This window comes from Eptatretus burgeri, chromosome 1, assembly GCF_056783735.1.
Source record: "Eptatretus burgeri isolate ZD-2024b chromosome 1, Ebu_testis_v1, whole genome shotgun sequence".
NCBI lineage: Eukaryota > Metazoa > Chordata > Myxini > Myxiniformes > Myxinidae > Eptatretus > Eptatretus burgeri.
In genome coordinates this window covers 31704356-31728067 of record NC_140961.1, presented here as the reverse complement: position 1 = coordinate 31728067, position 23712 = coordinate 31704356, and the positions used below count along the sequence as shown (strand labels likewise).

The window sequence follows — 23712 nt, the reverse complement described above, 5'->3', positions numbered from 1 at the left end:
CTTAGCCAGCGATCCAATGATGGACTTTTTTGATGGACCGCCATGTGACCCTGACCTTCAACATTTAGGGGTAGAGTGTAAACTAAGAAAATGTGTCTACATCTACATTCTATCCAGAAAACTCAATATCATGAAAATCAGAGGAAAATTATTGAAGTTATGATCAAAAAGGTGTTTAGTCAAACAAATCTTAGTCGAGTTATGGTGAAAAATGTTAAAATGTCCATAATCGGCGCATGACCTTAAACATTAAGTCAAGGTCAAAAACCATGCCAACCCCACATACTTTCTATTCCCATGATTGATGCAAAATTTCATTCAGAAAGTCCTAGCCGGCTCAGAGATACAGCTCAGAAATTGACGGTGCAGGAAAAAAATAAAAAATAAAATAAAAAACCTAAATGGTGGTTTAGTACTCCAAGTGGTGTAAGAAACTCTGTGGTACCAAACCATTGAGGGCACTAATTGCAGAAACAAACCCAACAACAGCAACAAATCAAGTCTTCCCCTATCCTATCGGGGAAGACTCAACTTCAAGAGTTCATAGAACACCTTACCCCCATACAATCTTGAGGAGGGGGGGGGGAGGACGTGGGAACAGTCTTTTAAACTCTTGCTTTGCATAAATTATGAACACAATCCATATTTCCTACAAGTTGCTACTTTGTCTTAATCTCAGTATTCCCCAAAGCTGAGAGCGAGCGGCACATTTGATTGGTCGAGTTGAGATAAAATTGTGTAATATTTTGTCCAAGTTCTGCAAAAGATTTTTGAACGAAAAATATGAAAGGCATTTGAAGAAGGACATTTGTGTTCTACAGTATTCAAGTTAAATTGGAATAAAATTAAGGTTTTAAAGGCTGTAGGACAAAAACAAACAAACTTTTTTTGGAAGTTTACCGCTCTTGATGCAGCGTCTTTTACACCACCTGATTCAACACATTACATGTCACCACCCACGGCTCTTACACGACAACCATAGACTCAACGACACCTGCAACCTCTGCCAGGCCGCACCACACACAACAAACGCATTATGGAAGACTGTGTGGTCCTGGCTACACTTAGACAAGAACACAACATCATAGATGTGGGTGATCTCTGGGTCACTCCTGGGAGAGATCGATGGGCTATCTCCGTGCCACGGGTCTGTTTGAATAGAACTGACTGGGGCAACACAACAAAATGTTACATTAGTTCTTCATGCCTGTTGTTTGTATCGTATCCTCGATGACATCCTTAAAAAGACTAAGTTTCCCGTTTGGATTTTTTTTCAATGAATGATTTTTAATGTTGTTTGACTGCCAGATAGGCAGAGTAAATATTATATCTTTTTTACTGTACTCCACTGTGCACATGCGTGCTCTGGTTTGAGATTCCATACAATAAGCCAAATTCAGAGCCAACGTAATGTACTACTAAACTGAAGGTCGATGTTTCGATTAGTGCTCAAAATACAACGTTCAATTGGAATCAAGTTGTTCCTTGATTATAAACCGATGTCTGTAGGCTAAGCGCATGGAAGTGGTTACCACCCTTATTTTAGGGCATACCCTAACTTGAGTGGCATTTTTGAAAGTCACAAAGACTACTACTGGTCATGAAATTTGGTTCATTGCACAGACAGTGTTCCATAGGACCTTAAAATATCTAGATTCATGGGTCTATGATGTATATTACTGAATCTACAGGATTTTATTGAATATACATGCCCAGTATTGGCCATTTTTCTTGTTTCACCTTAAAATATGACATATATTAGACCATGCAAAAATACAACATATAAAACATTCTAAATGAAATTTTTCATCTAATCAAAAGGTTGTCACCCCCGTCCGAGAAAATCAGCATTTGTGTCGGTCAGTGGTGGATTCGCATGATATATGCACATTCTGGCATATTTTTATTTTTTTCTTGTTTTATTGCCCTTTTAGAGCCTGACTATGAAATCCCTCCCCTAACAAAATGACTAGTTCATCAATAACTCATATTTACGTGTCTTAGGTAATTATTCAACTTATTACCAATAATCTGTAAAAAAAAATTCAGATTATCCGGGTGGATACTTAATTACAGCAGCTTGACCGAACTTTCCAACCCAAATGTCCGACTGCAGATCACGTTTTAAAAAAAAATGCTTTTATTCTTCTGTGCATCAGATTATTTTCACTAAAATTTATTTACAAATGGGGCACAGTGATATAGATAAATAGTATTAAAAAAATATTGAAAACATGCATGGCTTTGGTTTAGAGTAATTTTGCATTTTTGTCCGACTGCACGTCACACTTTTTTGAATTTGATTAAAAAATTAATTTTTTTAAAAATTTTAAAATATTTTTCCAGGTATTTAAACAATATTTTATTAATTTACAAGGCAGTTAAAACAGTTTTGGAGAATTTAGAGAGCTTTTTGTTACTCCCAGAATTGATTGAATTGAAAATTTACGTCCAAGAATTTGTTCGATAAATCTTCTCTCTTTTAGTGCTTTTCAGCATCTGACAGTCACTGAATAGAGCAGTAGTAAAAAAAATAGGAATGTATTATTTCTTAATAATCCCAGAAATTGGTATTTTGATTATTAGATTAGTTGCTAGAATAAGTTACATACAGTCACCTTCATTTATTTTGCCAAAAAAAGAAAAAAAAAAGAAAAATTAGGTCATTTCATTGAAAACTCACAAAACCATCAGAATAGGTACCCCTTCTTCAAAGTATCATATTTCGGTATATATATATATATATATATATTTAAGCTATACGGTTTTTTGTTCTGAACTAAGTTAGACTTACACTTTCAGGAAAATATAGTGAGAAGGCAATGGAACAAACTTCATTTTTTGACATCTTTGAAACAGAGTGGTAACCACTTACATGTGCTTAGCCTGTAGACAGACAGACAGACAAAGTAAACCAATTGCTTAACCCCGCTTTTCGCTCCACACGCACACGGGGTAACAAATCCTATTTTATTGCTTTGCTCAGCTGCATGCATGAGACTTGATTATTAAATGCCTTAGAATAAACTACCATGTATGGAGTCAATGCAGACAAACAGATTCAGACAAACACCCTCAGGAACGCCATAAGTGTTGCACTTAATCTGTTCATTTTTCACTTGTTATCATGAAATTAGACAACTTTTCCCAATTTCATTGATGAAAAGTGAACTGGAAAGAGCTTTTAACTCAAGAGTGACACAGGGGTGTTGAGATTACATTGGCTCTGAGAGCGATCTATATTGAAGTAGATCTGCATGCAGACTGACTCGCACTCACACTCACAAACCAATTACAACAGCCTCTCCTCTTTGGGCAACAAAGCCAATTTTGCAATCGTGCACAAGATCGCCAATTAAATTACTACGACGACGTACAAAACGACAGAATTTGGAACTAAATGAAACAGCTCAAAGCAGGGACTTGAGGTACAAATAGTACCAATGCCATAACCAAGATGCATCAAAAGAGACGTAGACGTTAAGGAATTTGATTTTGTTTGGCCACAGGTTAACAGACTTTTGACAATGTCTATGATGATCATTGTGTAATAAAAAGCAAAACATGCAAACAGTTGAAACAAGATGATCATTACTGATCAGCAACCTCACCATCTCCAGTTGCCACAGCAAAGCAAGCCCGGAATATTGCTCAACATAAGCAACAAAATAGAACATTTACCAAGTCCTCTACTACCACCCCCCCCCTACCCCTCACAACCACCTCTTTCAGAGCAATGCAAGACAGCTTCTGGATCATTCCAAATATGACAGCCAATGACTCAAAATCATGCCACCAAACAATCACATAGTACACAAGGTTGAACAACACAGCAGATTCAAGTATCCGACAGACTTTGCTCTTCCAGAGTGGAATACCAAGTACTGCCTCGAGGCAAAATAGTATTTTCATGCCACCGTCATCAAATAAAATACAAGTTTATACCAGAGTGAAGTCAATGATGTGCCGTCGCAAATCCCTCCACAAGCAATTGAAAGATGGCAAAAACTTCCACCAGGAATGACCCAAAATCAAATGTTGAGTTAAATAATGTTTTTTCCCCATTTTGATCCCTGTGGCCCAAAGAACCAGAGGTCAAATCCAAATAAATAAAATATTAAAAAAATCGTTACATATTTCATGCGTCCCCCAATGGTAATTGCATCGACAAAGTTTCATCAATTGTTGTTTAAAAATATTGTGTCCGTAATTGCAGTCGCCCCAGGGGGCGGGTCCAAAATGTCACGACTCTTGCACCTTCATGCCATGAGGTGAAAATAACTACCAAGTTTGGTGAATTTCTGCCCAAACATTTTAGGAAGCGATAGCATGACGGACAGACAGAAAGACACGATTACAATAACCCTGGTTTTTTTTTTTCAAAAGTATGGGGATAAAAAAAATCCCCACACTGACCTCGTCATGTTTACATTTGGGAGATTAGCAATCCTGATGTGATGATGTGGTGGCGATACAATGACAACCCCATTTGATTCCAATCAGTTTGAAATTGGTGACATCCCTCACCCTCACCCAACTACGTGTCAAGCACTTCCCTCAACATCAGCCAATCCATCCCAGCCTCAAAAGTTTTTAACACAGCTCAACAACAAAAAAAAAAAATTTTCATCCTTTTACCCAAGATGTATAAAACACACAAACGCAAGGCACCAGTTTCAATGGCCCCCTGTACTACCACCCCAAAACGCTGTACAAGCCACATTTAACCCTTTGTTTACCAACGTGACAAAAGTCACATCCACTGTTAATAGTTACTGCAGGAAACGACTGCTGCATTTGCTTCAACTACCTGTTTGGGTTAACACCAAGACTATAGCGACGGCATTCCCAGGATATAAACACCTTTTCGTGACGAGATACGATAAGGATTTCTACTTCCTCGATGTATTACTTATGGCGGTAAATAAAGGGTTAAAGAAACTGCAATTCACCGTGAATCAATGCCTCAACCCACTTCCTCGCCAAGCACTGCCACCCACCAGTCACAACCAGGGATGCATATATGAAGTCTTCAACTCTCAATGTTGCTTCATTATGATTTCATGATTTCCTCTGCTTTTACAAAGTTAAAGTTACCTTTAAATAACATGTTCCTCTGCTATAAGCAGCACAGCAATGCATTCTGTAAATATTTCACCTCCATCTTGCTCTCAAACTCCCCAAGCACAGACGAACCTGGTTGTAAGCTTTTCATTCCCCCCTTTCCTCATCTGCATTTCCCTCTTCCTTCCCTTTCTGTGTTTTTGCGTAGTTCTCCAAAAACGTTTCCTCCCTCCTTGTCCCCCATCTCATCAGGAGCACCTCAATCGGCAGCACCCACAATACCCTGAGGCGGAAGCACACCACGGTACGAAACTTCAAATGCACACTCCGCAATCTGATTGCTGGTCCTTCCCGGCGAGACTTGCCCTTGGCACTGCAGACAGACTCCTCCATAGACATCCGATACATCAGGAGTGGCACTTTTCCTGGAATGTCCCACAACACAAAATTCAAAACGTGCATTATGAATGATCAAGTCAAAACCTTCCCCCTCCCACCTTCACCTCCCTCAACAAATGTTCTATCCTCATCAAGGAAAACCAAATTAACACGTATGTGCCTTTGCAAACAAACTGTTCACAAACCTCCCACGTACAAAGACAAAATGCACAAGGCATGAACGATATAAATGTGTACGACTGCACTGCGAAGCACGAGTGGCCACACGAGTCGGGTGATTGTACAGATAAAACATATCACTTGTGCTTTTAATATGCCGAGGGTTCGACAGAGGTATCACGACCATACCCAGTCAGGGAGAAAGAGGGCGGGGGGGGGGTGCTTTGGATTTATTTTGAACGCAATCAGATATCAGGGATAGACAGGTGTAAAGAACAAAATGACAATCGAGGCAATTCACAAAGGCCTTAGAAGTGAAAACTCGGCCTCTTCCTTCAAACTCAAATGTGTACAAAATAAATTCACATCAGATAAATAAAAAACAAACAAACAAGCAAAAGCATTTTCAATCATACGTGACAAGCTTTTCCATAATGTAAATACAGCAACACTTGTGCATTTTCACAGTTGCCCCAAAGTGGAGGAATGACACAGACAGCTCGACTCGGAGCGCTTGGAAAAGATGAGTCACACAAAGCAACGGCACCGTGTGAGGTCACAATTCAATGGGTCACACACGCAGAGTGCAAGCCAAGGTGCGAATGCAGTCGAAGGCTGCCCACATTCCACCGCCATGGCAACGGCTCGAGAAGATGGGACCACAGAGGCACTGGGAAACTCTGGCAGCATGCAAAGGCTCGGTTCGCTGCCGAAGAAAGGCCGTAACTCCCAAAGCATCGCACTCTCACACGGAATGCCAATGTAGTTGGACAAAAGTAAATAAATAAACAAACAAAGCAAGCAAGTAAGCAAGCAAGCCAGATCATATCCAGGGTCATTTACATATTATGTTGAATGCTTGCGAAACTTTCCCCCTCCGCTCTACCAATGCCATCATACAACTGGAACGGCGCTCGGTATATTGCATACTTCCGCCAGGCTGAACAGTTTACATTTTGTATAGCACCGATAGCCCGTACCTGCATCCGGACCTGAACCAAAATCTAATCAGCTTGTCACCGACCAAACTCATCCATATACAGTAGCACGTTTTTTGGGCCCATCTCACAATGGTGAAGAATCACTTCATCCTTTTCACACACCCGACCTATTCACCAAATTTTGCCCGAATCTGTCTTAACATTTCGAGATATCCTGCTTATAGACAGACAGACAGAGACAGACAAGCAAAGACAGAGACGGGTGAAAACATAACTTCAGTCCACCTTCGGTGGTGGAGGTAACAACGAAATAGCCACGAGCAAGACATTTGGATCAACCTCTGGATTGCCGCTGGAGAAAACCAGTGAGGTCACCACATCGTTTGATCACAATATAATTCCACTATAGTTTGGTCACAACATAATTCCACTATAGTTTGGTCAACGGAGGGAGTTTAAACTTCTTTTCTTTTTTTTAAAAAACAAAGCATTCAATCAATCTCCACTTTTCTGTAACTTTTTTTTGTTTTAAATAGCTGCCCACAACTTCAAATTTTGTAAAATAAAAAAAAATCATTCTTGAGCTTTCACTCAAAAGAAATTTAAAGATTTGTAATAATGAAGCAGCATGACCACATCAACATAATGTAAGCAGGCCAAAATGGTGCAGACACAAGCCCACTGAAATGATGCCAAAGCACCCACTGCTCGGAAAAACAGGAAGCACCACCACCCAGTCAGGAAAAGCTTGTTCACGGTGTTCTGCACTCCCCATGGCACATAGCATGAGCTGCCAATGTAAAGTAGCACTCATCTCAGGATGAGAACGTAATCCTTTGCACGATGGCATGTGCCAAAGGCCTACGTGGTTAATAAGACGTACAATTATCCCCATTCGACTTGCACCGATATCCCACCGAACCCGAAGTAGGAGAGCTAACTTTTGGAGCATAATGCCCCAGAGGAAAATGGGAGGGGGGTAGTGGTGAGTGGGATGGTGGGCAAGGGGTGTGGGCAGAGGGAGATGGGGGGTGAGGGACAGCTTGTTGCTTCGAGAGTAAAAACAACACGCTCAGTAAAGGAAGGAGCAAATAAATAAATCAAACAATCTTTGAACACGGTACAGAGAACCACTTACTGTATCTCTTTGGTCCATCTTCGAGACAAAAACAAAGGGTCAGCGTGGCATCATCTTCAAAGAACTCCGTTGCAAAAGCGTCCCACCAGAGGCTGTCGCTCTCCTGCAAGATAATTCCAGACAGCAACGCTGGCACGCACTCTGAGGAACGTGCGATCACAAACACCACCAATTCTTTCATTAATCGTACAGCCAATAATGTTAGCCCCCAACCCATTCCAGCATTTATTTTTCATGCATTCAGCCAGCAAGTCGAAATGACAAAAATCAAGCAAAATTCATAGTAGCTTCAAAAACAAATCCTCTTACATACCCTTTGCTAATTCGTTGCACATACATTGCTGTTTTAAAGCTCAATAAAAAGTGATAGTGTATGCACATTGGGTTATGAAAGCAAAATGTAACATTTGAGGGGGTATGTACATTTTAGCACAATTGCAAGACAGTGTACAACTGAAAATAACTGACAAAATTTCCTGATGACATTAAATGATGATGTGCCACAGTACTTTTTTTTGGAATCTCTCTTCACCAATCCCACCTAACAGGTTCCCAACCCCTCCTAAAAACACAAAGTCAAATATTTTCAAGTCCAATCCGTTCATGGCCACTAAAGCGTGAAATGGCTGTGAAGGTGAAACAACCCACGCTCCTTAGAAAATGGCGGTTTGAAAAGCGACGTCGGGGACCGTCGCAGGCCGACGAATGCTGTCAAAAGAATGGTGCACAAACGGCAGACAATCCATAACGACACGGAAGCACAAGGAAAAATTCCAGAATCACCTGCCAGTGGAACGCAAACAACCGTTTACCAGCAAAAGCGACCCTAAAAATCAACCCGCCCGTCGTCGTGCCGACAGCATCAATCCGATTGTGTTCTCTCCATTTATCTGGGACTTGCGATGTAATGGAGCGTTGTGTCTCCGTTGTGCTGATAATCACAACTGAATTATGGTGGCTCTGCCAGAAACGTCTGCCGTGCCCTCGAATGACAAATGGAAATATGATGGAGACAAATATTGTTGCACCCAGCGCACATGAAAAAAAAATACATATATATATATATATATATATATATATATATATATATATATATATATATATATATATATATATATATATATATATATATATATATAAACAACAAAACAAAAGGAAACCAACTGAACGAAGGAGCTAAAGTCTGGGGAAATTGAACCAACAGCGCATAGCTTCATATTATTGCCAAGCAAAATGTGTAATGCACAAGCGGGGAAAAAAAAAATAAAATCACCATTATTTTTGCAAAGATTCAAATGAACGTCTCTCACATTTTTGGGGAAACAATGCTTAAGTATACATCGTCAAATTACCGCACATTGGCAAGTGTCAACTGCACATATGCATTTTTCCATTGCAACGTGTCCCTCCTTCATATTGCATGGACCTACATGACAATTTACGACATGATTCCATATTTAATTTTCTTCCACAAAATTGAGGCTCATGGAAGAAAGAGATGACCGAGGGGAAAAGGGAAACAACAATGGAGGGGAATCAACAAATAGGAAAAGGGTAAGGTGGCAGGGGAGATCGAGCAGCACATTAGGGAGAAACCTACAAGATCGTAAGACTTGTGGAAGACACAAACGCAGCACAAAAAAAAAAGATTTGACAAACAAAGACACTTATGATGCACAAATACATTGCATGTACAAACAACAATAAATTAACAAAAACTGTTAAACAAGCTAACTCTTGAACAAATATTGTCAGCTTCAGAAGATAGCTTCCAAGATAAATTTTGGTGGCTTTGGGTCTGGTCTTTCTGCCCGGCCTCGGGGTCCCGAAAGTGTGGGCTCCGCCCTGGGGTTCCGTCCCGTCCCGGGAGTCCCTTCCCGTAAACGCGGCCTCCGCCCCGGGTGTTGTTCCGTCCCGTACACGTGGCCTCGGCTCCGGGTGCTGTTGCGTCCCATCCCATCACGTATGCACGGCCTCTGCCCCGGGTCGGAACCCGTCCCGTCCCGTAAGCGCGGCCTCTGCCCTGGCCCCGGGTCGGGAACCGTCCCGTCCCGTACGCGCGGCCTCTGCCCCGGCCGCAGGTCGGGTCCTGTCCCGTCCCATATGCGCAGCCCCTGCCACAGCTGCGGGTCGGGTCCCGTCCCGTCCCGTACGCGCGGTCTCTGCCCCGGCCCGGCCCCGGGTTGGGACCCATCCCGTACGCGCAGCCTCTGCCCCGGCTCGGGTCCCGTCCCGTCCCGTCCGCGCGGTCTCTGCCCCGGCCCAGCCCTGGGTTGGGACCCATCCCGTACGCGTGGCCTCTGCCCCGGGTCGGGTCCCGTCCCGTACGCACGGTCTCTGCCCCGGCAATGGGTCAGGTCCCGTCCCGTCCCGTACGCACAGCCTCGACCTCGGCCCCGGGCGCACGTCACCTGGCCAGGGCCAGTTCAGTTTGCTCGGGCTTGGGTCGGGATCAAGCTCGGTTCCGTCTGTGCAGTCTCGGTTCCATTTCAGCGGGTTTCTTTCTGGTCAGTTTAATTTGATGCAGTTTAATTTGGTATAATTTTGTCAGCTTTAATTTGTTTTGAATATGTCGGGTTTAATATCATGCAATTTAATTCTGTTGGCTTTAAGTGCAGTTTTATTATGTTGTGTTTAATTTTGTGCAATTTAATTCAATTCAAATGCTGGTGGGTTTAATTTAGCTCAATTTAATTTAACTCTCTTGGCTTTAATTTAACTGCATTCTGGTGGGTTCAATTCCATTTATTTATTTATTTATTTATTGTTTATGCAGGTGGGAAATTTCAAATATAAATGAGACTTTCCATTTTGCAATCCATTCAACTTGTTTTGTCTCACCTCTGATGTGTGTGGTGTATACAGAGGCATGTGTACTACTTACCGTACATCAATTTTTACACACATAAATAAATATAAAATCCAATACAGTGTCCGTGCTGGTGAGTTTGAAATCATTAAGATGAAGCATTCCTATATTGTCATTAATAATGTTTGGTGGACATTTACACGAAAAATGATTCCTTTGTTCAAAAGAAACAAAAAATTCACATTTTGAAAGTATACAAAATTGCGTCCTTTTCTTTCCAGTGGCACGACATCAAGGTGAAAAATGCACCGATGACCTTACCAACACCATAGCACGATAGGAACACAAGACAATGCACTCACAGCAAATATTTACATCAATTATGGCTTAAAATGCTTATCCGCTGCAGCAATGGAAGGAAACGCAACTTCCTTTACTTCCAGCTTCAAATTAGTCAATGGGCTACTCAATGACCCTGTAACACTGGAGCAGAAACAAGTCTGGTAACTAGGGTGCTCCGAGCGAGGGGGAAAGATTTGCCGATGAAGCGACGATGACTTTTTTTTTTCCCCCCCTCCACTTCAGCCTGACATTTCCACGATTCGCTCGGCACCATGGCTGCTGAATAATTTACCGACGAAGCCGGAGACCCGATGTCACGCCGAGGCACCGACTTCTCATCAAGCCAATGGCGGCAGCCACCCACCGAGACTGCCAATTAGCACTTAATGATGGCGATAATTCATTACTCTCTGGCATGGCGGTGCATTCAGGGCCACCGCCCGTGGAGCCGTCTGGCCGAGGGCACTGCCCACAGGCCATGGCATGTCTGTGAGGCATATGGCCCACGGACTCCCGGCCTCCAATGGAGTATGCACGATGAGTTTCAAAAAAACGATGGCGGTGGATCTCGCGTTGAGCATCCAAGTATGACGGAACATGCCCGAGGCACCAGAATTCCACGTTTGTGATGCAAACAAATAAATGCAATTTCCATGAAATCAATTAATTAAAAATCAAACAAACAGCGAGAATTCAATTGTTTTCTCCTCACAAACACTTTGTTTCTCAAGCCTCACAAGTGAAAAAGACAATTAAAGGAAGACAAAAAAAGAACAACATTCAACCTCACAATTCAATAACCAAATTAGAAATGCACCAAGTTGGGGTGAGGTCTTGTGGGTCTTACAAATTGACAGCGAGAGGTTGTCAGAATCGAGTCATATTACTGACCCCCCCCCCCCAAAAAAAAACAGCATCCAAGCTGTAGGACCTTCGGGTAAAATCAAGTTTGCGGCAAAGATTGGTCATTTGCCAAAACAACTGCAGAAATAGATTATTTGCGTACAGGTGGCGGTTTCATAAAGGAAAAGTAAGAATATTCCGGCGGTACAAAAACACTTATCTAAATCTCGTGATAAAACACTGCAGGAGCCAAGTGCCAACATCGAAGATCATAGCGTGTGCAGCTGACAATTTTAACTTCAGTCCCCCCGGAAATGTCGATATAAACATTGAGCATCCATTATGCCATTTGCTTGTTTGGCAGAAGAAGCCCTTATAAAGGTCTCAAAGAAATCTCGGCGGCCCATGCGGAATTGATCTTCTGATCACAGCGGTGCCAGGCAGTCTGCGAGGCAGGAGCAGCACACAATGCCCGCCCCCAACCCAAGCTCTCCACCCTTTCACGGTCTCCAACGGGACCCTCCTATGTTCGAGCTCGAAACACCAAATCCACAAAGCTGACTTCAGGCCACCTCTTTCCCGGCTCGCAGAGAACGACCTGAAAAGTGCGAGTGCAATAAACGACCGTCGACCTGCAGGAGATCTCGTACTTGATCGAGTGATCCGTGGGATTCCGAGACAGATGCCGTTCAAATCCACAAAATTTGGGGCTCGTCATCATGGTTGCCATCATGGTTGCACAGCAAGAGAAGCACGCGAGTGCAGCAGATTTCTCTGTCGCCAGCTGGCCAAGTCAGCATGTTTGGCCCAAAAATAGCGTTACTGCCAAACGCCTTTACTCCTGCTATAAACGAGCACGTTAAGTGCTCAAAGGATCAAATATAACGCAAGAAGACACATCCACACATTACAGCACAATATGCTCTCCCCACCCACTCTTCCTCATCATCGATGGCCGTTCAATATAAATCACTTTTATTACCTTCAGTGCAGTGTGTCAGAACTATATTCCTAATTCACGTTTGTCAAATACCAATAACATGTACAGCTGAAGATCCAATTTGACAAACAAAAGAAATGGACATTTGAACCAAATACAGCATCCATGGAAAAGGGAAGATGCACATTATATATATATATATATATATATATATTACATTTAAAGTATGTTCAAACAATTAAAACTGGCAAAAGTAGAAGAGTACTCACAAGAGCACATACCTCCACCGGGCTGAACAGTATAAGTATTGTATCCCACTGAAAGGCCAAATCTGCAGCCAGACATTAACGAAAATCGAATTGGATTCTTCTCATCACACACCCAACTCATCTACCAGGTTTTGTAATTACCCATCCAAGGCGTTTCACATATAATCCTATCTGTCATTCTTGGCCATGTCTCTCAATGGTGAAAAATCAAGATAGTTTTAAAATTCTCGGATCCAGATCCGGATCTTCACCAAAATCGAATCAGTTCGTCCTTGATCACACACCCAACCTGCCCACTAAATTTCATCTGGATCCATCAATAACCTTTTGAGATCTCCTGCTCACAGACAGACAGACAGACAGACATGCAAACATAACCTCCAATCCACCTTCGGTGGCGGAGGTAACAAAACAGACTCAGGTCACAAAAAGAAATGATATTCAATGTTCTTGATTTTTTTTTTTAAATGACAATAAAACATCAAGATATCCACAACTTAAATTAACAAAAAAAAAGGGATAAGAAGCCTGTTTAGCAAGACGTAATAAAAGTCCAAGAAACGTTGTGGAAATTCTCGCAGCCCAAGCTTTCGGTAAAATTTTGACGTGCGGGTAGTAGCTCCCTCAGCATCAAGTTTGAGGAATGTGTCGGTCGCTTCAGAGCCCAATCCATCACAGAACTCAAAGCGACCCGTTCCAAGACTTCTGCTGCTGAAGACTCCTTCGCATAAATCTGGCCACCCTGGTCGTAGTCTATACAGACCATGAGTCTCATTTAAAAATAAATAAATAAATAAACCAATATCACCCTCAGGATGACCCGTATCTTGCCAAAAGGTCACACTGAGGTGAACAGAGCTGCTATTCACCAGGAGCGACTCCTTGAGGAATATCTGCCGATGAGAGATTCCGATGAGAATCGTTCTACAGAGTAACCATGAAAAATATGCGTTTGCCTCATAACGTCACCAAATGACGTCATAATGTCTCAAGCTTGACATATCTAGAAAGCACTCATCGAGGTGTTCAATTTGAGGTACTACACGATATGGTTCCTAAAACTTGAAAATTTGACCTTGAGGTCAAATATGTTTGACCTGAGGCGCTAACCATGAAGGTCAAGGCCAATCGCCACCAAAAATTAATCAGCTGAGCGTCAGACCATGAACTATATTCCCATGAAGTTTGAAGACGATCTGATCAAAATTACTCAAAAAAATAAGGGTTTTGTCGACTCCCCTGATTTGCGCCAAAGTGACCTTGACCTTTGACCTTCAAAATTTTGTGCACTGAAAGGGACCTCTATAGGCCTCTGATATGCGAAGTTACAGAAATTTCCAATGATAACTGTGCTCTGCAGATTTTTTTATACGTGATTGCAGACAAACAAACAAACAAACAAACTAAAAATAAAATAAAATAAAATAAAAAAAAAACATACAAGATGACGAACATATCTTGCAAAAACTTCGTTTTGGCAAGATAATAAAAAAACTTCAATGGAACACAACAAAAAATGCAATTTCACTTGCTATAAGCTGCAAGAGCAGACTATTTTCTCGGTTATCAGTTTAAAAACAAACAAAATAGCAGAGTGCCAACAGAATCGAATGGATGTCAAAACGTGACAGATTTTCAGCAAAATATTTTGGACATTTGAAGTGGTCAGAAGTGCAGGATCGGTTAATGCTTTACAGAGTTGCTTTTATCTATTTATTCTTAATCAACAAAGCGAGACGAGCAGAATGTGGTGGAGTGATAGGAAAATGATGCAATTTGACCAAATGACCATTTGCTTGGTGTTTTTTTTCTTCCAAAAAATAAATCCTACCTGTACAAGTCCAAAGAGCACATTTGCCTTGCTTGCCTAAATCACCTGTTAACTGCATGTCTGCTTTACGTTGTTTGAGGGAGTGGGGAGGGTGGGGGGGGGGGGAACTAGCGATGTAGCTGGCTGCGATTAGACAGATGGTATCATTTGACATGTACACCACAAGCCAGTTTCGTCATCGGCCCTTTCCATGCTGACATGATAATGCCAAATTAACCATAAAGGTGCCATTGGCTGATTAAAACAATACACCTAGGCCTTTAGGCCAAATGTACTGCAGCTCCAACCTTCCAGAGTTGACTTTTTAAATTAAAGAAAATCAACTCCAACTACGAAAACAAAATCTAGAGCAGCACTCGGCAGATCGCGTACCTCCGCCAGGCTGAACGCTGAACAGCATCCGTTTTCTATCCCACTGATAGGCTGGATCTGCATGCAGCCCTTTAACCAAAATCCAATCGGCTTGTACTTGTCGCTTACTCAACTCATCCACCAAGATTTGGTTGCAACTCGTCCACAACTCTGAGATATCGTGCTCTACATCATTTTTGGCCCCGTCACTCAATGGTAAAGAATCGCTTAAAAAAAAAATTATCGTATCTGGATCTGGAACTTCAGCAGAATCGAATCAATTCAGTCTAATCACACACCCAACCTGGATGCCAAAATTCGTCTGAATCCATCCACAACTTTTTGACACATCCTGCTCACAGACAAAGAGACAGACAGACAGAAATGTGAAAACATAACCTCCATCCACTTTCGGTGGCAAAGGTAATTGAACTCTAAGGTGCAAACAGTCAAATGACTTGGCAAGTGGTCAACAAAATGGTGTCGCAGTCTCTTTCAAACACAAACTGTGAATGAGGAGCTTGCGTGGCACTTCTCTGGAAAGTGATGCCACTTGGCAGGAATGCTCGAGCCTTTCCCATAAAAGAGCATGGCATGTGCACCAACATGGATGCAATGTGACTTCACAAAACCCATTAGGCCTTCATCAATTTCAAATCCAACAGGACCTTTGCAGGAAATGCTTCCCTTTTCCAATAAAGTAAATTTTGACCTTTTCGCCACCCAGTCCATTGTATTGTCTGGCAGTAAAGCTGGCCGTCAATAGGAATGGGCAGGATTAGAACAAGCCTTAAAAAATTTTTTTTAATTTAAGGCTAGACATGAGCATTCCCAGGAGATAGTTGATAAAAAAAGGTCTCGTCACAGATGTTCAATGCAAAGAGTATGCATTGTATGAGGTGTGGTTTGTGGGGTATGGGGGAGGGTGTTCAGGACTCTTCTGGAAATTTAATTTGAAAAAAATATAATAATAATAATGATCCTCAGCTGCAAGATAGTTAGCCCAGCGGCTAGCCTATCCACGAAGGGATGTTAGAGGGGTTAAGATTTGCACACCTGGAAGGCCTTAAGCACTGACAAAATTGTCCAATTTAACAAAAATATTCTTGTATCCAATTTCACCGCGAGTCAATTTTATACGGTACCTTAAATGTGCATCATGTGCCCACCTGTTCCTTGGGGCGTTTTTGTCTGTACCTATAATCAACTGCAATCTATATTGTTCATTTTAAGGCATTTACAAAAAATAATAATAATAATAATAATAATTGTCATAAGCATGCAGCTTTGTGCAACAGTAAAACGGTTATAGATTGTGCATTCAACATACATCGAATAGATTATCAAAACGTCTTATCTATAAGGTCGGACTCCACGGCTTGTCGTATGAAAGGGATCGCCGAAACAAAAACCCCAGTGAGGTAATGCAATGTTTAATACCACATCTTGTTAGTGTCCACCAGTGGTGGCCGATTCGCCAGCGAGTCTTGCGAGAATTTTAATGCCTGCCCAAAAACAAGTTTTTTTGTTTTTTTTTTTAAAGTGTGGCAAACGATTCCAAGCAAAATGTTCCACAAGTATCCCATTATTTAACCCTTAGATGCATGAGTGCAAAAGAGAGATTGCAATTTTACAGCCAAACTGGGTCATTTTTGACCCACTTATGCATCTAAGGGTTAATAGATGAGGAACTAATATTAAACTATGTCAATTTCCCAACACAATTTGCAACTACGTCGTCACTGGGTCGAATGCATATCTCCACCAGGCTGAACAGTTTACGTTTTGTATCCCATCGATGGGTCTGATCTGCATCCGGACATGAACAAAAATCGAATCAACCTGTTATTGGCACACACGTAAGACGTCCACCAAGTTTGTCCGAATCCGTCGATAACTTTCTGAGACATCCTGCTCACAAAACAGACAAACCGGGGTGAATACATAACCTCCGTTCACCTTCAGTGGCGGAGGTAACAATGAAATAAGAGGACTCCAGGCTCCATGGACAGCAATATGGTAAACAAGGCAACAGAAGGCCCTTGGCAGATTCAAATGCATCAAACACTAATTTATTAGGAACTAAAAAGGAAAGTTTGCACCGATGGTGGAAAAACTAAACTTCAACTTTCAGTGACTCGTATATTCTATTTTGTTTAAAGTGGTTTTTGACAAAGTCATTGCAACCAAAGGCATTTTGCTTTTCGTGACTGCAGAAGAAGATAAAAAATTTGCACAGAAGGGGAGACAGGCCCTGTTTATAAGTTAATGAAAGAAAAATAAGTTGATGAACAACAAACATGACTAAATTAACCTGTGATTTTGATAGTGCTTTAATCAGTCTAAAGAGCCAAAACAAGTGGCATACAGAAATTCATGTCGGAACAGAAAAGGTGGTGGTGGTAGTGGTGGTGGGGTTGCAAAATCGAAAGATTAAATTCCGTGCACAAAGAATAAGTACATGAACGTTTTAATTAATTCTCAAGCTTCGGATGCAGGTTTAAAATCACACACCAGAAACCTCAGAGAGTCATGAATGCTCAAATTAGCACTGTACATTTTCCCTATTAAATTGCACTTGTAAGCTGCACGGTTTGGGCAGAAAGGAAGGAAAGTTGCTCCAGAAATGATATTTTGTCGAGAGAGCTTCGGCGACATTGTGGTGAGAGCATCCGCTCTTTGAGTCTGGTAGTTCAGCAGTTCAATTCCGACCATGACCATATCATGCCAAGAATAAATAAATAAATAAAAATGGTATGTGCTGCTTCCATATTTGTCACTCAACATTTGATGAATGGAGTACAGATAAACAAACTCCCTGGGTTGGCATCCCATGGGTGGTGAGGGAGGGCTGGATGGGCAAGGGTTGGTTTCTCCTCAATCAGGTCCCATGTTGAAGAGTGTCTCCGAATGCAAGATTGTTGTTCCAACTCCACCACCAGCCTTTGATGTTGGATAGAGTAAAAAAATTTAAAATGAGCTGCAAAACTGTTCAATTCTAAGCATCAGTGGATGTCAATTTGGTGAGTATACAACTCCAAATGCCTATTCTTTGTGTTCCATTTGAGCAGTTTATCATAATGGGGCCCAGGTTAAAATCCCATGTACATTAGATTACAATAGTCCACCTTGTACTCTTGCAATTTATTCAAATCTACACAATCTTCTCCTAATGTCCTTGTCTGATGTGAAAAATGTGCAAACTCCTCCATTAGCCTTGGATTACTGTTAAGCTCGCCGCACACAAGCTGACGCAACATAACAAGACCATCTGTGACAGTCTTTGATAATCATATTATGTGCGGCGGATTCAGACCATCGTCAATGAGGTTTCTCAGGCACATCGGTGATTGGTGTAAATGTCGAACATATTGAGTGTTCAACCTTTACCACGAGTTGTTAACAATAGTCGTGCATCGTCGTATAGTGTGCAGTGGACTTCGACGATCGCTGAAGCGGCGCAATGTATTGACAAATAAACTTCATCTTTCAGTGACTTCTTTATATAGTAGTCTTAAAAATAAATAAATAAATAAAAATAAACCGCATTTTGTTGAATAGTTGTAGCTTATCTGAACTTTGATTACCAAAAAGGTATTGTGTCAACGCCGATCAACACCGACACTGGATGGTAGAGGCCGAACTGGCTTTTTTTACTCCTTCAGACTGCGTTTGATTAATGGCAGGTTTGCGTGCGCAAGAACCGAGGAGAGACACCAGAACCTTAGCTCCGTTAAAACCCATGGGTTTATTTCCAAAACGAATAAGGGAAGATTGACCCATACATCCTCATCACCAGGAAACCTGGTGGGGGAGACTGTTTAGTCGCCGACAACCCGACCATGAAACGGGTTAGTACAGGTATAGATTGTATGTTCGAGTCAGAGCTGTGAAGGAACCGATAAGTGTTGTGCTCTCCCAGTTCAGAGCAGACAATTTGTCCAGCACATCCTGGACTGGCTTTGTATACAAAATTGAGTCTCATGGAAGAGTGAGGTAACGGATGGTAAAAGTCAACATTGGGACAATGGGGAAACAGGTGGACACAAACAAGCAAGGGAATAAGCGAACAGAAAAAGGGATTCCGCGAGGCCATCTACCGGGGTCAAGACCCAAATCAATCAAACTTCCTTGCCACATTGTAAGTGCAGCTTTCAGGTGAAGTACAAGGTGTCATCAGGAAATATTGATGAAAACTCGGAGTACAACTATTTGAGTAACTTTCCTGTCCCCGATTCCAAAAGACTTCTGCACTAAGTAGCTGTATATCACTATGATAATCGTACATGGTGGTCCGCAAGTTTTTTTTTGAGGTTTGGCAGGGATCTGTATATCCAAAAAGGTTTAGATCACATGGCCTAAGAGAAACATCTCACCATATATGATGGGTCTTAACATGTATTGCGGCCATGCGACTCCCCTCCCCTCCTTTCTTTCTTTGATATTCCCCAACAACACAAAGTCATTTATAGTCTTTTCCCCATTGGTCCAGCGCTGTTCGCACATAGGGTAGTCTGGGAGATTATAATTCTCCAATTAATTGGCTTTCATCCAATCCAAGCAACGGTAGTTCAGCCACCCCAGTTAATATCTAATTATGATAAGCTTAGTGTTTAGCCAAGGGCACATCCCCCGATTATTAGACCACGTGACCTCCAGTCAGACGGAGGACACTGGGCCATGTGGTTGACTAACCGGCGTTTGCGGTTGCCGAGCAACCCATGACGGCACAAATTTGTTCGTGCTCGGCGGCCTCTGGCACGATAAGTCCGAGAGGAACTCAGGATACCCCCCTCGTAGAAGATCTGAAGCCCATGGAAGTAACATAATCGAAATATTATATCTGATTTGAGAATAGGATTTCGTGAACAAAATGAGTGTCGAAATCTGGAGTGACATCTGAAAATTTAAACAAATAACCAAGTGAATTTATTTAAGCAAAGCATGAAGCTGAATTTTTTTTTTCTGGTGTTCAGACGATTATATTGAGTGAAGAACACATGAAAGAATGTGCAGAAAGTGTAACTTAATTTGGCACAACGCTGTACTCTCTAACCTACTTTAGCAAATCATGGCAATAAAGTCCACAGGGGGTACTTTTTCCAGCAATTATGGATGCAGTTTTCTTTTTCACCATTTTGTGTGATCTGCTTTCATGACAAGATATTAATATAAATGCAATAATAGTTGCCGCAATATATGAAGAGTGGGCGATGGCTGAAAAAGAAGAGGACAGCACACACGGACGTGGTGGGGTTTGCGCGTGCCTGCATGAGGAGGTTGGAGGAACGCACATGGGTTGGGGCATGCATCCAGGCAGGCAAGCCTTTTCCAGGTAGATAGCATGGGTTTTAATATTTAAATGCTCCCACCTGGTTTTACATTAAACACGACAGTCAAAAACAAAATGTTGCTGTTTGGGCTCACTTTATCGCCGCTGTAATGCCCTGATGCGCTGCGTACCCTCCCGTTCCCTCCCCTCGCGCTATCCTCCTCAAAACACCCCTCCTCCACAATCTCCAGAGGTCGAGGAGAGGAAGGAGCGTCAATGAATGTGCGAATTGACAAATGAAATATTTTTTCTTTTATGTTTTTGTAGCAGTCGGAAGTGCTGTTCGGATCAATTCCGCAATTCATCTCAGGTTAAGAGATTTGAGCTTATCGTATGTGTGGAAATGAAATAAAGACATGAACACTGGGGCAGCTTTTTCGACAATTGAAGGAAAACACCCTTCCTTCCCTACCCCATCCCTTGCGCTTACCTCCTCCCAAAGCCCCTCCACCCACCACAGACCTCTCTGGGCAATGTCCAGATGCTGTTTGGTCTAACCCGTTTGAACGTGCTGTTTTAATGTACCCAATTTCGTTCAATCCTGTCCCGATGCCGGCACCAGAACACCACCCACCCTCCCCCTCCCCCTCTGCTTTCCCTCAAGTCCCCATATTAAACACATGCCCAGAACTTTAACAAGTACCAGTACCGATCGGTTCTTTTGGCTTTCTTTGGTTTTCGTTCTCTTCATTTTCCCTCGTGATCATGACTGGTTTCCTAACTTGTTTCCGGGGATCACTCTCGTCAACCAGACGAACATTCCTACTTTGTAGGCCTTAGTATTCGACCCGGGTTTCGAGGACCATTATCTGCATCTTGGTGGAACCACCACAGACGAACTTGCCCATTTCCCAGACTTGGTATTTTCAGCACTGGAAATCAATATTCCATGATGTATTTCCTGCCGGGATTTTCGACATAGATTTGGAAAAGCATTGACCACGTGCATCTCAGCTGCTTTCGCCATTTCTCCCGTCGCTATGTTTGCTGAGCATAATGGAGATTTGGAGACTGCCAGCGTTCATTTAACCACCGTATTACCACACGCGAGTGGAAATTCACACACACTTAATTTCTACATTGGTGACCCTGACGTGATTGTGAAACGGTGGTTTTTGAACAAGAGTTTCTGCGCATTTGAATGAGTCTGTATCTTGGATTAGCAATCATGTCTGAACCTGTGGAACATGGTCCTACACACACATAATTTCTACAATATGGTGGAATGTGTGAGAGTTGTAACCATGTGATAATAATTTAAATCCATTTGCGAGGAGATTCTGATTAGTGATGTCACAATGACGGGTTGAAGGACTGCCAAGACGCCACTGAGGTTGTGGATCTACTGACTTAAGTGATCGACTGACGTGAACCCGTGACATAGGTTGTGGATCCGCCGCTTGGAGAGGTTCTGGGCTGAAAAGATCGAAACGTCGAGGAAGAACGGTGCCCAGCTGATGATCCGTGCAGTTGGGAAACCCATTCAATTGCTTTCAGGCTCAGGTTCTTACTTTAGGTAAGGAAACTATGTTTTGAGGTTTACTATTTAATATCGGATGGTGTGAAATCAACGTAATTTACAGCAATTCTTTAAATATTATTCTCGCAAATACAACATGTCACTTCGCTGAGGGAAATATTAAGGAAGAGAGGGAGGAGAGGGAGGAGAGGGAGGAGTACATATGTACTGCCCAAATATGGAAGAACACAGTTCAGTGGATCCATTTTTTGTTGAATTTCAGCTTTTACCTAAAATCATATCTCCAGTATATCCTCTTTCTCCATACAAGTCATATCTCTCAAAGAAGCATTGTTCCCTAGAGAAGTGTAGTTCAAAGCCGCAGTGGCAGCTAAACACTGAAACTAAACTTTCATTTTCTTGAAAATGGACATACTGTGTTCTTCCATTTTTGAGCAGTATACACCTTTTGTTTGTTGTTTGTTTGTTTGTTTTTTGGTGAATCGTGGACTCTATTGTGAACATGTTGGTCAAATAAGTTCTTCAATGATGAAATTAGACTTTTCACAAAAAAAAGTTATTCCAACCTAAGTTGTTACTCGGTCGGTATAGGTACTGCTCCCTCAATTTTGGAACGAAGAGGAATGAGCAGACGTAGTCTCAAGTGACATTTCATCAAATACACACAGGCTTCTTCAGGCCAAAAACGCACACTCAAGGTTCTAAGATAATAATAATAATAATAATAATAATAATAATAATAATAATAATAATTCCTTTCAAGCAACTTCCACAAAGGAGGGCATTAGATGCACTATGATTGCCAACCTACGATTGTTTGTCCGTCGTCGATCCTTTTAAATGCTGAGGGTCGATCAAGGAAGCAGTACGTTCCATTGTTTAAGTCTTTGGTTTGACTCAACCGGGGTTGGGTTCAAACCACTGACCTCCGAGACTCAGAGTAGACACTAACCATTATGCCAGCTGAGTATGGTTTACTCACAATAGTTGGTAAAAGACACACCCAAATGTAGGTGGTATAGGTATACATATAACACACCATGCCTGGTGTTGGCTTCATGGTTAGGGTGGTGGGCTTTGGATCCTAAGATCCTGAGTTCAAATCCCCTTCGGCTGTTGAATTAATACCAGGTGGGGTTGATTCTGCCTGTTATCCTTCCAAGGTCGGCAAAATGAGTGCCAGCATGCTAGTATCATGTGTCGGAGTGACGACCCGTCCAAGATTGTGCCCAATAGCCAAGGAGACTGCTTCGGCAGCACCAACGCTCTGCAGAGTATGGTCCCAATGGATGGATGGATGGATGGATGGATAACACACCCCACATGCCTGACTTGTAAGCATCTCATTGCAGAACCTTTTTTTCCAACGGCCCTCGTACAACAAGTCCTTCTCTTTCCTCGCCCCTAAGACAATATCCCCAACATCCCCACATTCAAGGGAAAGATTATACATTGACATCCTCAGCTACTGCCATGCTTGTGGACAACCACTAGGGCAATGTCTATTCCAGATGCAAACACCAATTCAATTATAATCACCTTCCATCCATACTCTCCACCCAACCTGCCATCCAATGGCACAAAAATCAATGCCGATTAGAGACTCGGCTGGTAGGGCCAACTCGACATAGTGATGGGTTACATATCCTCACACCACCATGAAGGAAGGGTAAACAGGAGCTCCACCCACTGCAGGTTCTCACATTGCAGAATTGTGCAAAAACACCCACAAGCCAAAATGCTAATGACCCTTTAAATAAAAATAAAAAAATATAAAAAACCTTATCTGTGCTCAGAATGCAGAAATAAACCTT

The 23712-nt window shown here is 42.1% G+C and overlaps 1 protein-coding gene across 11 annotated transcripts in view; it reads right to left on the bottom strand.

Moving 5' to 3' along the window:
- LOC147034170 (LIM domain-binding protein 2-like) overlaps positions 1-23712 on the bottom strand; it is a 427197-nt gene that overhangs the window by 223559 nt on the left and 179926 nt on the right. For 6 of the 11 annotated variants that reach the window (XM_085877815.1, XM_085877852.1, XM_085877863.1 and 3 more), the window contains one exon: positions 7702-7804. The exons of the other annotated variants lie outside the window; for them this stretch is intronic. In XM_085877815.1, coding sequence (XP_085733941.1) covers positions 7702-7804 — 103 coding nt within the window. The remainder of the gene's footprint in view (positions 1-7701; positions 7805-23712) is intronic. 11 annotated transcript variants of the gene reach the window in all.